Raw genomic sequence first — 14,915 nt, 5'->3', positions numbered from 1 at the left:
GTGTATATATACAGGACAGGAGGAGTGGTGCTGTGCAGTGTATATATACAGGACAGGAGGAGTGGTACTGTGCAGTGTATATATACAGGAGGAGCGGTACTGTGCAGTGTATATATACAGGAGGAGCGGTACTGTGCAGTGTATATATACAGGAGGAGCGGTACTGTGCAGTGTATATATACAGGACAGGAGGAGCGGTACTGTGCAGTGTATATATACAGGACAGGAGGAGTGGTACTGTGCAGTGTATATATACAGGAGGAGTGGTACTGTGCAGTGTATATATACAGGACAGGAGGAGTGGTACTGTGCAGTGTATATATACAGGGCAGGAGGAGTGGTACTGTGCAGTGTATATATACAGGACAGGAGGAGTGGTACTGTGCAGTGTATATATACAGGACAGGAGGAGTGGTACTGTGCAGTGTATATATACAGGACAGGAGAAGTGGTACTGTGCAGTGTATATATACAGGACAGGAGGAGTGGTACTGTGCAGTGTATATATACAGGAGGAGCGGTACTGTGCAGTGTATATACAGTACAGACCAAAAGTTTGGACACACCTTCTCATTTAAAGATTTTTCTGTATTTTCTTGACTATGAAAATTGTACATTCACACTGAAGGCATCAAAACTATGAATTACCACATGTGGAATTATATACTTAACAAAAAAGTGTGAAACAACTGAAAATATGTCTTATATTCTAGGTTCTTCACAGTAGCCACCTTTTGCTTTGATGACTGCTTTGCACACTCTTGGCATTCTCTTGATGAGCTTCAAGAGGTAGTCACCGGAAATGGTCTTCCAACAATCTTGAAGGAGTTCCCAGAGATGCTTAGCACTTGTTGGCTCTTTTGCCTTCACTCTGCGGTCCAGCTCACCCCAAACCATCTCGATTGGGTTCAGGTCTGGTGACTGTGGGGGCCAGGTCATCTGGCGTAGCCCCCCATCACTCTCCTTCTTGGTCAAATAGCCCTTACACAGCCTGGAGGTGTTTGGGGTCATTGTCCTGTTGAAAAATAAATGATGGTCCAACTAAACGCAAACCGGATGGAATAGCATGCCGCTGCAAGATGCTGTGGTAGCCATGCTGGTTCAGTATGCCTTCAATTTTGAATAAATCCCCAACAGAGTCACCAGCAAAGCCCCCCCACACCATCACACCTCCTCCTCCATGCTTCACGGTGGGAACCAGGCATGTAGAGTCCATCCGTTTCACCTTTTCTGCGTCGCACAAAGACACGGTGGTTGGAACCAAAGATCTCAAATTTGGACTCATCAGACCATAGCACAGATTTCCACTGGTCTAATGTCCATTCCTTGTGTTCTTTAGCCCAAACAAGTCTCTTCTGCTTGTTGCCTGTCCTTAGCAGTGGTTTCCTAGCAGCTATTTTACCATGAAGGCCTGCTGCACAAAGTCTCCTTTTAACAGTTGTTGTAGAGATGTGTCTGCTGCTAGAACTCTGTGTGGCATTGACCTGGTCTCTAATCTGAGCTGCTGTTAACCTGCGATTTCTGAGGCTGGTGACTCGGATAAACTTATCCTCAGAAGCAGAGGTGACTCTTGGTCTTCCTTTCCTGGAGCGGTCCTCATGTGACCCAGTTTCTTTGTAGCGCTTGATGGTTTTTGCAACTGCACTTGGGGACACTTTCAAAGTGTTCCCAATTTTTCGCACTGATTGACCTTCATTTCTCAAAGTAATGATGGCCACTCGTTTTTCTTTACTTAGCTGCTTTTTTCTTGCCATAATACAAATTCTAACAGTCTATTCAGTAGGACTATCAGCTGTGTACCCACCTGACTTCTGCACAACACAACTGATGGTGCCAACCCCATTTATAAGGCAAGAAATCCCACTTATTAAACCTGACAGGGCACACCTGTGAAGTGAAGACCATTTCCGGTGACTACTTCTTGAAGCTCATCAAGAGAATGCAAAGAGTGTGCAAAGCAGTCATCAAAGCAAAAGGGGGCTACTGTGAAGAACCTAGAATATAAGACATATTTTCAGCTGTTTCACACTTTTTTGGTAAGTATATAATTCCACATGTGGTAATTCATAGTTTTGATGCCTTCAGTGTGAATGTACAATTTTCATAGTCATGAAAATACAGAAAAATCTTTTAATGAGAAGGTGTGTCCAAACTTTTGGTCTGTACTGTATATGTGTGTGTGTATGTATGTATGTATGTATATATATATATATATATATATATATATATATATATATATATATATATATATATTAATTGTCTTATCCCGTCTGTCTCTGTCTGTCTGTCTGTCTGTCTGTCTGTCCAGGAAATCCCGCGTCGCTCATTGGTCCGGCAGCGGCCAATCAGCGCCGCGGGATTTCTGAACAAAGATGGCGGCCGTTAGCGGCTCATCTGCGGGACGGAGATGCAGCCGGGAGATGAGCGGCGCGAGGCACTCATCTCCCGGCCGGTAGCAGCGGAAGGACCGCCGACGTCGCTGATCTCCATGCGGAAGGGAGGACCGGGGAGCGGCGCTGCGGGTCGGGATACTTCTGCTGCGAGCGCCCGCTCATGTCCCGGGTTCTCGCAGCCGAATTAGCCGCACAGGCAGCCGCTCCCCAGTCCTCACCAAGACGATTCGATGATTGGTCGCGGTCTTCGGACCCGACCAATCACTGATCTTAGCGCAAAACTTAAACACCGCTGTGCTGATTGGTCGCCGACGCTGCCCGCGACCAATCACGGATTTGGGTGCCACATTTAAATATCGGCCGCGAACAATCAGCACAGCGGTGTTTAAATGTGGAGCCAAGATCGGTGATTGGTCGCGGCCGATATTTAAATTTGGCGCCCAAATCGGTGATTGGTCGCGGGCAGCGTCCGCGACCAATCAGCACAGTAGTGTTTAACTTTGGCTGCAAGATCAGTGATTGGTCGCGGGCCAAGTCCGCGACCAATCAACGATTTGTGCGGCACATTTAAATAGCGGCCGCGACCAATTGGATGTCAGCGCCGCTCCCCGGTCCTCCCTTCACACCCTAGCCGCATGGATGTCAGCGGCGCTGCCTGTGCGGGTACTTCCGCTGCGAGAAGCCGGGACATGAGCGGGCGCTCGCAGCAGAAGTATCCCGACCCGCAGCGCCGCTCCCCGGTCCTCCCTTCACACCCTAGCCGCTGATCTCCCCACAGTATCCGCATGGAGTTACAAAGATCCGGACATTTGTGTTAAAAATCGCTGATTGGTCGCTGGCGCTGCCCGCGACCAATCACCGATTTGGGCGCCAAATTAAAATATCGGCCGCGTCCAATCACCGATCTTGGCTCCACATTTAAACATCGCTGTACTGATTGGTCGCGGCCGATATTTAAATTTGGCGCCCAAATCGGTGATTGGTCGCGGGCAGCGGCCGCGACCAATCAGCAGAGCGGTGTTTAACTTTAGCGCCAAGATCACTGATTGGTCGCTCTCTCCGCACGCGACCAATCAGCGAATCGTATTGGTGAGGAGCGGGGAGTGGAATCGTATTAGTGAGGACCGGGGAGCGCCGCTGCCTGTGCGGCTACTTCTGCTGCGAGAAGCCGGGACATGAGCGACTGCTCGCAGCAGAAGTATCCCGACCTGCAGCGCCGCTCCCCGGTCCTCCCTTCACACCCTAGCCGCTGATGTCCCCACAGTATCAGCATGGTGTTACAAAGATCCGGACATTTGTGTTAAAAATCGCTGATTGGTCGCTGGCGCTGCCCGCGACCAATCACCGATTTGGGCGCCAAATTTAAATATCGGCCGCGACCAATCACCGATCTTGGCTCCACATTTAAACATCGCTGTACTGATTGTTCGCGGCCGATATTTAAATGTGGCACCCAAATCCGTGATTGGTCGCGGGCAGCGTCGGCGACCAATCAGCACAGCGGTGTTTAAGTTTTGCGCTAAGATCAGTGATTGGTCGGGTCCGAAGACCGCGACCAATCATCGAATCGTCTTGGTGAGGACCGGGGAGCGGCGCTGCCTGTGCGGGTACTTCCGCAGCGAGAACCCGGGACATGAGCGGGCGGTCGCAGCAAAAGTATCCCGACCCGCAGCGCCGCTCCCCGTTCCTCCCTTCCGCATGGAGGTCAGCGACGCCGGCGGTCCTTCCGCTGCTACCGGCCGGGAGATGAGCGCCTCGCGCCGCTCATCTCCCGGCTGCATTGCCGCTGAGCTCCGTCCCGCAGATGAGCCGCTAGCGGCCACCATCTTTTTTCAGAAATCCTGCGGCGCTGATTGGCCGCTGCCGGACCAATGAGCGACGCGGGATTTCCTAGACAGACAGACAGACAGACGGGATAAGACAATTATATATATATATATATATATATATATATATATATATATATAATGTATATATGTATGTGTGGAGGGGGGTACTGTGCAGTGTATATACTGTATATATATGGAGGGGGGGTACTGTGCAGTGTATATACTGTATATATATATGGAGGGGGGTACTGTGCAGTGTATATATATATGGAGGGGGGTACTGTGCAGTGTGTGTGTATATACAGTGCCTACAAGTAGTATTCAACCCCCTGCAGATTTAGCTGGTTGACACATGCGGAATTAACTTGGCATTGTGACATTTGTACTGTAGATCTGCCTGGAAGTGGGAAATGCACTGCAGCAAATTTTTTTTTTTTTTTTTTTTAAAACGGAAAAAGTTAATTCAGAGTGTCATTTATTATTCAACCCCTCAAACCACAAGAATTCTGTTTGGTCCCCCTAAAGTATTAAGAAGTAGTTCAGGCACCAAGAATAATGAGCTTCACATGTGTGGATTAAAGATCTCTTTTGCCAGCCTTTTCTGACTATTTAAGACCCTCCCCAAACTTGTGAACAGCACTCAGACATGGTCAACATGGGAAAGACAAAGGAGCATTCCAAGGCCATCAGAGACAAGATCGTGGAGGGTCACAAGGCTGGCAAGGGGTACAAAACCCTTTCTAAGGAGTTGAGCCTACCTGTCTCCACTGTTGGGAGCATCATCCGTAAGTGGAAGGCTTATGGAACTACTGTTAGCCTTCCACGGCCAGGACAGCCTTTGAAAGTGTCCTCCCGTGCCGAGGCCAGGCTTGTCCGAAGAGTCAAGGCTAACCCAAGGACAACAAGGAAGGAGCTCCGGGAAGATCTCATGGCAGTGGGGACATTGGTTTCAGTCAATACCATAAGTAACGTACTCCACCGCAATGGTCTCCGTTCCAGACGAGCCTGTATGGTACCTTTACTTTCAAAGCGTCATGTCAAGGCTCGTCTACAGTTTGCTCATGATCACTTGGAGGACTCTGAGACAGACTGGTTCAAGGTTCTATGGTCTGATGAGACCAAGATCGAGATCTTTGGTGCCAACCACACACGTGACGTTTGGAGACTGGATGGCACTGCATACGACCCCAAGAATACCATCCCTACAGTCAAGCATGGTGGTGGCAGCATCATGCTGTGGGGCTGTTTTTCTGCCAAGGGGCCTGGCCATCTGGTCCGCATCCATGGGAAGATGGATAGCACGGCCTACCTGGAGATTTTGGCCAAGAACCTCCGCTCCTCCATCAAGGATCTTAAGATGGGTCGTAATTTCATCTTCCAACAAGACAACGACCCAAAGCACACAGCCAAGAAAACCAAGGCCTGGTTCAAGAGGGAAAAAGTCAAGGTGTTGGAGTGGCCTAGTCAGTCTCCTGACCTTAACCCAATTGAAAACTTGTGGAAGGAGCTCAAGAATAAAGTCCACATGAGACACCCAAAGAACCTAGATAACTTGGAGAAGATCTGCATAGAGGAGTGGGCCAAGATAACTCCACAGACCTGTGCCGGCCTGATCAGGTCTTATAAAAGACGATTATTAGCTGTAATTGCAAACAAGGGTTATTCCACAAAATATTAAACATAGGGGTTGTATAATAATTGACCCACACTTTTATGTTTAAAATTTAATAAAATTCAACTGAGCAACATAACTTTTTGGTTTGTAAGATTTATGCTTCTGTTCATAAAACCTACTCTCGTTTGCAGTTTGAAGGCTCTAACTTATTTGCATCTTATCAAACCAGCTAAATCTGCAGGGGGTTGAATACTATATATATATATATATATATATATATATATATATATATATATATATATATATATATATATATATATATATGTATGTGTGTGTGTATATATATATGTATGGAGGGGGGCACTGTGCAGTGTATATACTGTATGTATATATATATGGAGGGGGGTACTGTGCAGTGTATATATTGTGATTGGTGGCTCAGTAATATTTCTGTTCTCTGCTGCCCCCACTGTTGAGCTGTGATATTACATTCTGATGCTGTTTCTGCTCTGTTGGGGGTTGTAGTTTCTGGGCTTTGTGTTGCTGGACACTTTGTTACTCCGGTTATGTACAGCTTTCCATAATCTTCCCGCTTCATTACCTTGTATTCCTCTAGTCACATCCAGAGCTGCGGTCACTATTACGCTACTTATATTTCAGGCTTCACTCGTGATGCAATATTTTTCTTATATCTAATTCTGTGGGCCCCCAAATAAACTCTAAACCAGCAGGGGGCGGTGCTGCGATGTGGAGGTCAGCAGAGTCAGCATTGCAGCTTTGGCTGTGAGTGGAGCACTCTGTTGCTTCTTTTACAGTTTTTTGAGGCTTTTTCCTCCTTCAGTGAAGTGATGTCTTCACCCTACATGAACCTGTGCTCCGTGTGATCAGGACATTGTGTCGGCTCACAGCCCTCATTCTCCTCCCTCTCGGTGGCGGGCGGGCGGGGGGATGACCGGGCGGCCATTGTCCTGGCGTCTGGACGACTCGTCTGGAATCTGCGATTTATGGCCGTGGACATCAGCGAGCGTCAGCTCTGATGTACGAGGCCTTACGTTATCGCCATCTGCGGCCTCTAGACGTGAGAAAAGTCGCGGCGGTGGGCGGCAAATGTCACCAACTTGTATCCGAGACGACAGATGGCGTGCTTGTGTCTGCTACTGCTCTCTGGTTTCAGCCTCCTGCCCATTTCTGAGTGCATTTTCTCTTCTTTTTCGTTTTCAGCATCTACAGATGACGATCCAGGCCATGCAGGACGAGCTCCGCATCCAGCGCGACCTGAACCAGCTCTTCCAGCAGGACAGCGGGGGGCGCTCCAAGGAGGTCTTCACCTCCGAACCCACCGAGGAAAACTTCCGCATCCTCCACGCCGAGCACGACCGGCAGGCCAAGGAGCTGTTCCTGCTGCGCAAGACGCTGGAGGAGATGGAGCTGCGCATCGAGACGCAGAAGCAAACGCTGAACGCCCGGGACGAGTCCATCAAGAAGCTGCTGGAGATGCTGCAGAGCAAGGGGGTGTCCTCCAAGGTGATGGACGAGGACCACGAGAGGACGCGCCGGCTGGCTGAGGCCGAGATGCACGTCCACCACCTGGAGAGTCTGCTGGACCAGAAGGAGAAGGAGAGCAACATGCTGCGAGAGGTCATTACCGCCCGTCCTCCGCTCACAGCCAAAGCTGCAGTGCAATACTGCACCATGCATTGTGGCAAATGTCGGGTTTTGTTTGATCATCTGGGATTGTGTAATTTTGAAAGCTGCTCTGGTTGTGATTTGAGATTTTTTTATTTTTTTATTTCAATTATTTTCTCTTTTTTTTTTTTTTTTTTTTTTAAATAATTTTTTTCTTTTAATTTTTCTTTTTTTAATTTATTTAATTTTATTTTTTTCTAAATGATTTTTTTTTTTTACATTGATTTATTTTTTCTCTTCCTCATTATCGTCTCAGCAGTGTAATGGTTAATGCGCTGCACGCCCAGAGTACATTAAACAGACGGCTACTTTCTTGTTTCCACAGAGACGGTTGCCATGGCGGCCGTGGGTGTCTGATTAAATGCTCTCGTTCTGTCGCTGTTTTTTTTTTTTTTTCCGCAGGGAAGCGGCGCGGACGGCGGCTATACCGCCATACCTGCCCACCCTGTATTAACCCCTAAAATAAATTTGCACCCAGCTTTTCCAGATCAACTGCTCTCGCCCTGCTCAGATTTGGATTTTTGGGGCTCTATAACATATCATTCAGGAGCCTGGGAAAGCTGAGTGACAACCCTTACAGGGGCTGGAGTACTAGGTATGTGAGAGGTCACATTTAATGTTCCCACATTGATGTCATCCAGCTTTCCCAGAGCCCTGAATGTCACCGCTGCTTATCAGACAGGGGACATGTTAGTAGAAAAGCCGCCGTGGCTCCTGGGGACGTGTCCTCACAGAGATGTCACATGATACGGCATAGCCCCTCCCACTTTGGGGTCACCACCGCTATATATAAGGTGATGGTGAAATATCGGCTGCCATCTAGTGGCCAAAGTTGGGATTGCGGCGCCCTGCAGATCCTTAGCCAGAGGATTATTGGGGGCTTCCTGCCCGCTGTGTCCTCTCCTGGCAGTGCCTGTCAGTAGGGGGCAGGGGAGCCGGTGTCTCACCTGTCATTTTTTTGCCTTTGCAGGAAATCCACCGCCGCTTCGAGAACGCTCCGGATTCTGCCAAGACGAAAGCCCTGCAGACCGTGATCGAGATGAAGGTACGAGAGTCGTCGCCCCCCCCCCCCCCCCCCCCCCGTGCCCGAGTCCGCCTCTGCCAAGACCTGCGGGATCTATATATACACCAGTCCGGGACCCAGTAGGGGAGGGGAGGATAGGATCACAGGATCGTCCTATCGCCTTAAAGGGAACCCAACGCGATCCATGAGCGATAGGGCATATTGGGGCTCACACCCAGATCGCAGCCCCCTGACCCCGGCTGTTTTCTAGGACTCTAAGATCACGTCCATGGAGCGCGGCCTGCGGGATCTGGAGGATGAGATCCAGATGCTGAAATCTAACGGGGCCCTGAGCACCGAGGAGCGGGAGGAGGAGATGAAGCAGATGGAGGTGTACCGAAGCCACTCCAAGTTCATGAAGAACAAGGTAAGAGGCGAGGCGGCCCCCCGGGAGCCCAGGGCTGAGACCCCCAGCTCTACTGTTACTATAGTAGATGTTTCAAGTCGTCCTTCACCTCCATCTGCAAAGTAAACCTCAGAGCTGCACTCGCTGTTCTGCAGCCTCACAGTGAAGTAACGTAACTGTGTGCATAAGATGTAGGCAGCCGCAGAGTAAGAAGCTTCCAACAATAGAAGGGTTGAGGGTATGTGCACACGATGCAGAAATGCTCAGGAATTTTTCCTGAGCGTTTCTGCATCTCTCTGGCAGGAAAAAACGCACGCGGATTGTACATGCGGTTTCCTGCCAGGGACATGCGGATGTGAAGCGGTCTTCACTTTCATTTCCGCATGCGGGTTGACAAGCGCTTCCCAAGCGATTTTAGCATCACTTGGAAAGTGCTTGTCAACTTCACACTATATAAATCCATGCAACCGGCATGGATTTATATAGTGTGTGATGTCAAAAAATAAAAAATAAATCTATACGTTACCATCTGATGGCCCCCGGTGTCCTGCTTCATCGGTCCCGGCTGCCGGCAGTGAAGACTGTAGGACCTTCCGACGTCAGCGTCACGTGACCCGTCACATGACTCTGACGTCAGCGAAGGTCCTTCATTCAACCGCGAAGTGCGCGGGAAGCCGGCAGGACGCAGCGCGGGCCGTCAGAAGGTGAGAATATATTTATTTTTTATTTTATTCTTTTTTTTTTAATGGTACCTGGGTCTGGATGAGAGTCCTCTCATCCACACCCGGGTACCATCCGCACATTAGACCGCATGAAAAGCGCATCAACATATACAGTGATGCGGATTCCATGCGGTCTAATGCAAGTCAATGGCGGCAAAAGAGCAGCGTTTCCGCAAAATTAATTGACATGCTGCGGATTTTTGACCGCAGCGTTTACGCTGCGGAAAAATCCGCATCATGGGCACAGCACATGCGGATTTCCATTGGGGAACATTGCTGCCCTTCTACCATGCGTTTTTCATGCGTTTCCGCGGCGTTTACGCAACTGCAAAAACGCCGCGGAAACGCATGAAAAACGCATCGTGTGAACTCAGCCTAATAGTTAACAAAATGCAAAGTGATGTGTGACAGTACCTGACTCGACCACCAGGTGGCAGTGCGGCCCTTGTCATCCTTCCTGCATTCTCTGCATCGGCTGATAACGGAGAGTAAAAGCTGAACGTAAACTATAGAAAAACCTCTCACGTTTGCAGAGTTTTTCATTTTTAAAGCTGAATGCCATCTTACATTATTATAAGTTAAAGGGCCAGTGTCCGTTTTTTTGTTGATTAAAGCTTCATCATTTTGTATACTGTATGGATTTAATTCTGCTTGCTGTCAGCGAATGGATTAGTTTGCTCACAGCTGAGGATTCTTTACAGTGTTTCAGTTAAGCAGCGATAGCTCTTGTTCATAGTGAGACATTGTACCAAACCCTCAGCTGTGCGAGCTTGGGAAGAATTTAGTCTCCAGCAAGTAGAGTTGTGTCGTTCGTTAACTGGTTATGCTTTAGAGGGGTGTAAGGTTTAGGGTGGTCTCGGGGGTCCTCCATAGCGGCTGCATGTAGCCGCTCTGAGCATTGTGTTTCCTGACAGGTAGAGCAGCTGAAAGAGGAACTGACCACAAAGGAGAGCCAGGCGGAGGAGCTGCGGAGGCGAGCGTCAGCTCTGCAGTCGGAGCTGTCTGGCGTAAGGCTCCTTGTTGTCTGTCCGCTGGCTTTCCCTGTCTCTTCCTGGCGGTCTGCGCTGCCTCTAACACCTCCCTCTATCGATCACTGGTCATTGGCACTAACCTCTGCACTCACTGCGAACTTTGGAGCACTGGCCCTTTAAATCTGGAAATACCCAGTCTCTGCGCCTGGGTAAGCTGGATGCCGGATATGACCGGACCTTACATTTCTGGGGGTGACTTGTTCCTGTAGGTGGCGCCGGGGTCTTGTATGATTCTCCAGAGACGTCTCAGCCGGCGCCGGCTGCCATCTTGTTCTCAGCTTGTCTTTGTCGCCCCCTGTCTGTAGATCGGGCAGGTGAAGCAGGAGCTCTCCCGGAAGGACACGGAGCTGCTGGCCCTGCAGACCAAGCTGGAGACGCTCAACAACCAGTTCTCTGACAGCAAGCAGCACGTGGAGGTCCTGAAGGAGTCGCTGACCGCCAAGGAGCAGCGCGCCGCCATCCTGCAGACCGAGGTGAGCAGACGAGGCGCAGACCCAGGCGTCAGCCGAAATATGAGCGCGGGGGGGGGGCTAAATAACAGAAGAGGGTGGGATCAGATGTGGTGGACAGCGTTACAGGGTCTGTAGAGGTCAAGAGGTTAAGTTGGAGCGAGTTTGGTGGGGTGAGCTAGAGAGTCGTAGACTGCCGTTGAGGGGTCGCTGGGTGGAGGTAGAGGATCGGAGGCTGGGATTAGAGGGTCGCTGAGTGGAGACAGGGTCGCTGGGTGGAGCTAGATGGCAGGAGGCTGAGGATGGAGTGTCGCTGGGTTGGATTAGAGGGTCGCTGGGTGGAGCTAGAGGGCGGAGGCTGGGAATAGAGGGCCGCAAGCTGGGGTTAGAGGGCCGGAGGCTGGGGTTAAAGGGTCGCTGGGTGGAGCTAGAGGGCAGGAGGCTGGGGTTAAAGGGTCGCTGGGTGGAGCTAGAGGGCAGGAGGCTGGGGTTAAAGGATCGCTGGGTGAAGCTAGAGGGCCGGAGGCTGGGGTTAAAGGGTCGCTGGGTGGAGCTAGAGGGCCGGAGGCTGGGGTTAAAGGGCTGCTGGGTGGAGCTAGAGGGCCGGAGGCTGGGGTTAAAGGGTCGCTGGGTGGAGCTAGAGGGCCGGAGGCTGAGGCTGGAGTGTCGCTGGGTTGGGTTAGAGGGTCGCTGAGTGGAGCTAAAGATCCGGAGGCTGGAATTAGTGGGTCGCCGGGTGGCACTATAGGGTCTGCAGAGGTTCAAAAGGTTAAGTTAGATGGGCGGAGTTAGATGAGTGAATTTTGGTGGGTGTGGCTGGAAGGTCACTGGGTGGAGTTAAGAGGGCTGGAGGCTGGGGTTAGAGGGCCGCTGGGTGGAGCTATAGGGTCGCTGGGATGTTGAGGCGCCTTTTTAGATGATGGCATTAGACTGTTTGTTATGAATGTGGGAGGAGTTAGTCCAAGGTTAATAATTTTGGGTAATAAGGCGATGGAGACCCCATAATAGGGGCACTGGGTACTAAAGGGTCAAGAGGAAACTCCATGGGATGGAATCATTAGGAAAATGTCCGCGTTTGGTGAGTGAAGTGTCTCGCATATCTCATTTGTTAGCGCCAACTAGTGGTCTTGTTTGCGGAGTTTAGTGGGCGTGTCCAGGTAGCATGGTGTATATAAATATGGGAGGAGTCCGGCTCATGTCCCGCCCCCGCTCTCAGGTGGACGCGCTCCGCCTGCGGCTGGAGGAGAAGGAGACCATGCTGAACAAGAAGACTAAGCAGATCCAGGAGATATCGGAGGAGAAGGGCACGCTGTCCGGGGAGATCCACGACCTGAAGGACATGCTGGACGTGAAGGAGAGGAAGGTGAACGTGCTGCAGAAGAAGGTGAGCCAAGGATGCAGACCCTTCTCCGTCCGGTCAGGACGTGTGATTCTCACAGCTGAGGGTTTGTTATTTAGCAGCAGAGATCTCTCCTGTCCTGATGGTTCGTTACAGTGTATCAGAGGATTGTCTAAACTGGGTAGAAATGTAATAAACCCTCAGCTGTGCGGGATCTGTCCACAGATACTTTGTGCCTCTGGTAGATTGTCAGCTCAGTGTGGGGTGCAGTTCTGAGCTCTCACCACTAGATGGCACAGTCTGACCACCGCTCTGTACATTACTGTCAGCAGTGGTCTCGTCCTGCGAGACCTGCTGAGACTTGTAGTACCAGCCGAGTATGCGTGGGTTAATTATATCAGGTTTGTGACCTCTGAATAATAGACAGCTCCAACCCGCGCTCGTCGGGTGATGGGCGGTCGGGCGCTGCTGCCCACGGCCTCATCTGTTAACCCTTCATCTGGCAGCATCTTCAGACAACAAGGTCGTCTTGTCTCGTGGGATCTCCTGTGACGTTTATCCTGGTTATCCTTATTTTTGGCTGCGGGTATTCTTGGATGCCGGGCTCGTCCTGTGTACACAGCCCTGATGTGGCCGGCAGGTCTCGTTAATTAAAGAGAAGCCTTCATCCCTCGTGTGGGGTCAGGGCGGCTCGTTACCGGTCACACAGGGGATCTAAGAGATGCAGAAATATGACTTACCAGAGTATCGGATGCCGGACTAAAAGATTTTCACCGTATAAGTGTTTCATTCCTAGATCGAGAACCTCCAGGAGCAGCTGCGGGACAAGGAGAAGCAGCTGGGCAGCCTGAAGGAGCGGGTAAAATCCCTCCAAGCCGACACCACCAACACAGACACTGCCCTGACAACCCTGGAGGAGGCGCTGGCCGAGAAGGTAAGGCGGCATAAAATCATTGGGCTGAGCTCCTGACCCTGCGCCTGTACGCTGATCGTTACCGGCAGGAATCGCTTATCGGCGCTAACACACGGGTGTCGTCTCACCCCCAGGAGAGAATCATCGAACGTCTGAAAGACCAGAGGGACCGAGACGAACGCGAGAAGCAAGAAGAGCTGGAATCTTACAAGAAAGAGCTGAAAGATCTGAGGGAGAAAGTCAGCACCTTACAGGGGGACCTGTCCGAGAGAGAGGTGCGGCCGGAGAAAACATGGGGGCTCGTCTGGGATGTGACCGGACGTCTCAGCATCTGACTCATGCCTTCTTTTTCTTGCCCCGGTCCGTGCAGTCTTCACTCTTGGACCTGAAGGAACACGCCTCCACCTTGGCCTCCTCCGGCCTGAAGAAGGACTCAAGACTGAAATCCCTGGAGATCGCGCTGGAGCAGAGGAAGGAGGAATGTCTGAAACTGGAGAACCAGCTCAGGAAGGTGAGGAGCTGTCCGAGACCCCCGATATTAGCCGGCAGGTGACGGCGGCCTGTATGCCATACCGGTGTATCCTCGTCGTCCAGCTTCTCTCTGACTGCGGTCTATTTCTTGTCCTTAGCAGTCAGATGGGTCACAGCACGTCGGAAAAGCAGTAAGTCCCCGCAGCATGGACCCCCGTGTGTTACAGTTGACACAGCATGTTGTGCCCCCCTCCCGCCGATGGCGGTTCTCGTCCCCTTTGGGTTCCCCGTCCCGGACGGGTCTCCTCATCTGCCCTGTGATTAGTCCTGTGTGGTTTTTGGCCTTCCTGCCCTCGTCCTGTGGATGTGACCTCACCTCGGCTGGCAGTGCCAGGTGTACGGGTAGAGCCTCCTGTAAACAGGCGGGGTGCGGACCCTGCCAGCCACCCGTCCCATCATGGAAAAGTGGTGTCTGCGTCCTCAGCAGTGTGAGCCAGACCGCTGGGCGCAGTCCTCGTACGGCCTCCGTATCTGTGTCACTTCAAACCCAAGCTGGCATTCGTGCCAAGCAGACGAGTCCGTAACGGCAAGCCGAGGTCAGAGATGAGCAGGGATCATCGGGACCACCAATATGGCTGCCCTAGGGCTCGTCATACCCCAAGCCCCTCCGCCCTTTCTCCGTTATCGGTTCTGTCTCGTTAGGCCCACGACGCCGCGCAGGACGCAAAATCCAACCCTGAGGGGAACGAGCGGGTCCAGCAGCTGGAGAAGGAGGTGGCGAAGCTGCGGGAGGAGGCCGGCAAATCCCAGGCGGAGGTGGACCGGCTCCTGGACATCCTGAAGGAGATGGAGAATGAGAAGAACGAAAAAGACACGAAGATCGCTGAGCTGGAGAGGTGAGTGGACTGGGGGAGGTGAGGGTGACCTAAGCCTCTGGAGGAGGCTGCATCCTGCTCTGTACACTCCCATGTTTTTTTATTATGGACCCCCATCGTCCTTGCGTGCAGAGCGCGGCGCCGTGTGAGCCGTTTCCTCCCCCGTACATCGTTATATTGGGG

The 14,915-nt window shown here is 51.3% G+C and overlaps 1 protein-coding gene across 13 annotated transcripts in view; it reads left to right on the top strand.

Moving 5' to 3' along the window:
* ERC1 (ELKS/RAB6-interacting/CAST family member 1) overlaps positions 1–14,915 on the top strand; it is an 88,703-nt gene that overhangs the window by 35,043 nt on the left and 38,745 nt on the right. For 5 of the 13 annotated variants that reach the window (XR_012250945.1, XM_073650338.1, XM_073650333.1 and 2 more), the window contains exons 3-13: positions 7,059–7,475; positions 8,494–8,568; positions 8,798–8,953; positions 10,569–10,661; positions 10,991–11,158; positions 12,351–12,518; positions 13,270–13,407; positions 13,521–13,661; positions 13,757–13,897; positions 14,016–14,048; positions 14,560–14,753. Coding sequence is in view for 12 of the 13 variants with exons in the window: in XM_073650338.1 (XP_073506439.1) it covers positions 7,059–7,475; positions 8,494–8,568; positions 8,798–8,953; positions 10,569–10,661; positions 10,991–11,158; positions 12,351–12,518; positions 13,270–13,407; positions 13,521–13,661; positions 13,757–13,897; positions 14,016–14,048; positions 14,560–14,753 (1,724 nt within the window). In the remaining variant the exon portion in view is untranslated. The remainder of the gene's footprint in view (positions 1–7,058; positions 7,476–8,493; positions 8,569–8,797; positions 8,954–10,568; positions 10,662–10,990; positions 11,159–12,350; positions 12,519–13,269; positions 13,408–13,520; positions 13,662–13,756; positions 13,898–14,015; positions 14,049–14,559; positions 14,754–14,915) is intronic. The other 8 variants (XM_073650339.1, XM_073650337.1, XM_073650342.1 and 5 more) reach the window with 4 other exon arrangements.

This window comes from Phyllobates terribilis, unplaced genomic scaffold, assembly GCF_046119375.1.
Source record: "Phyllobates terribilis strain yellow unplaced genomic scaffold, ASM4611937v1 Scaffold_10__3_contigs__length_209671492, whole genome shotgun sequence".
Classification (NCBI taxonomy): Eukaryota; Metazoa; Chordata; class Amphibia; order Anura; family Dendrobatidae; genus Phyllobates; species Phyllobates terribilis.
Note: the sequence above shows the minus strand (reverse complement) of the source record. Positions and strands in the feature narration are given on the sequence as shown.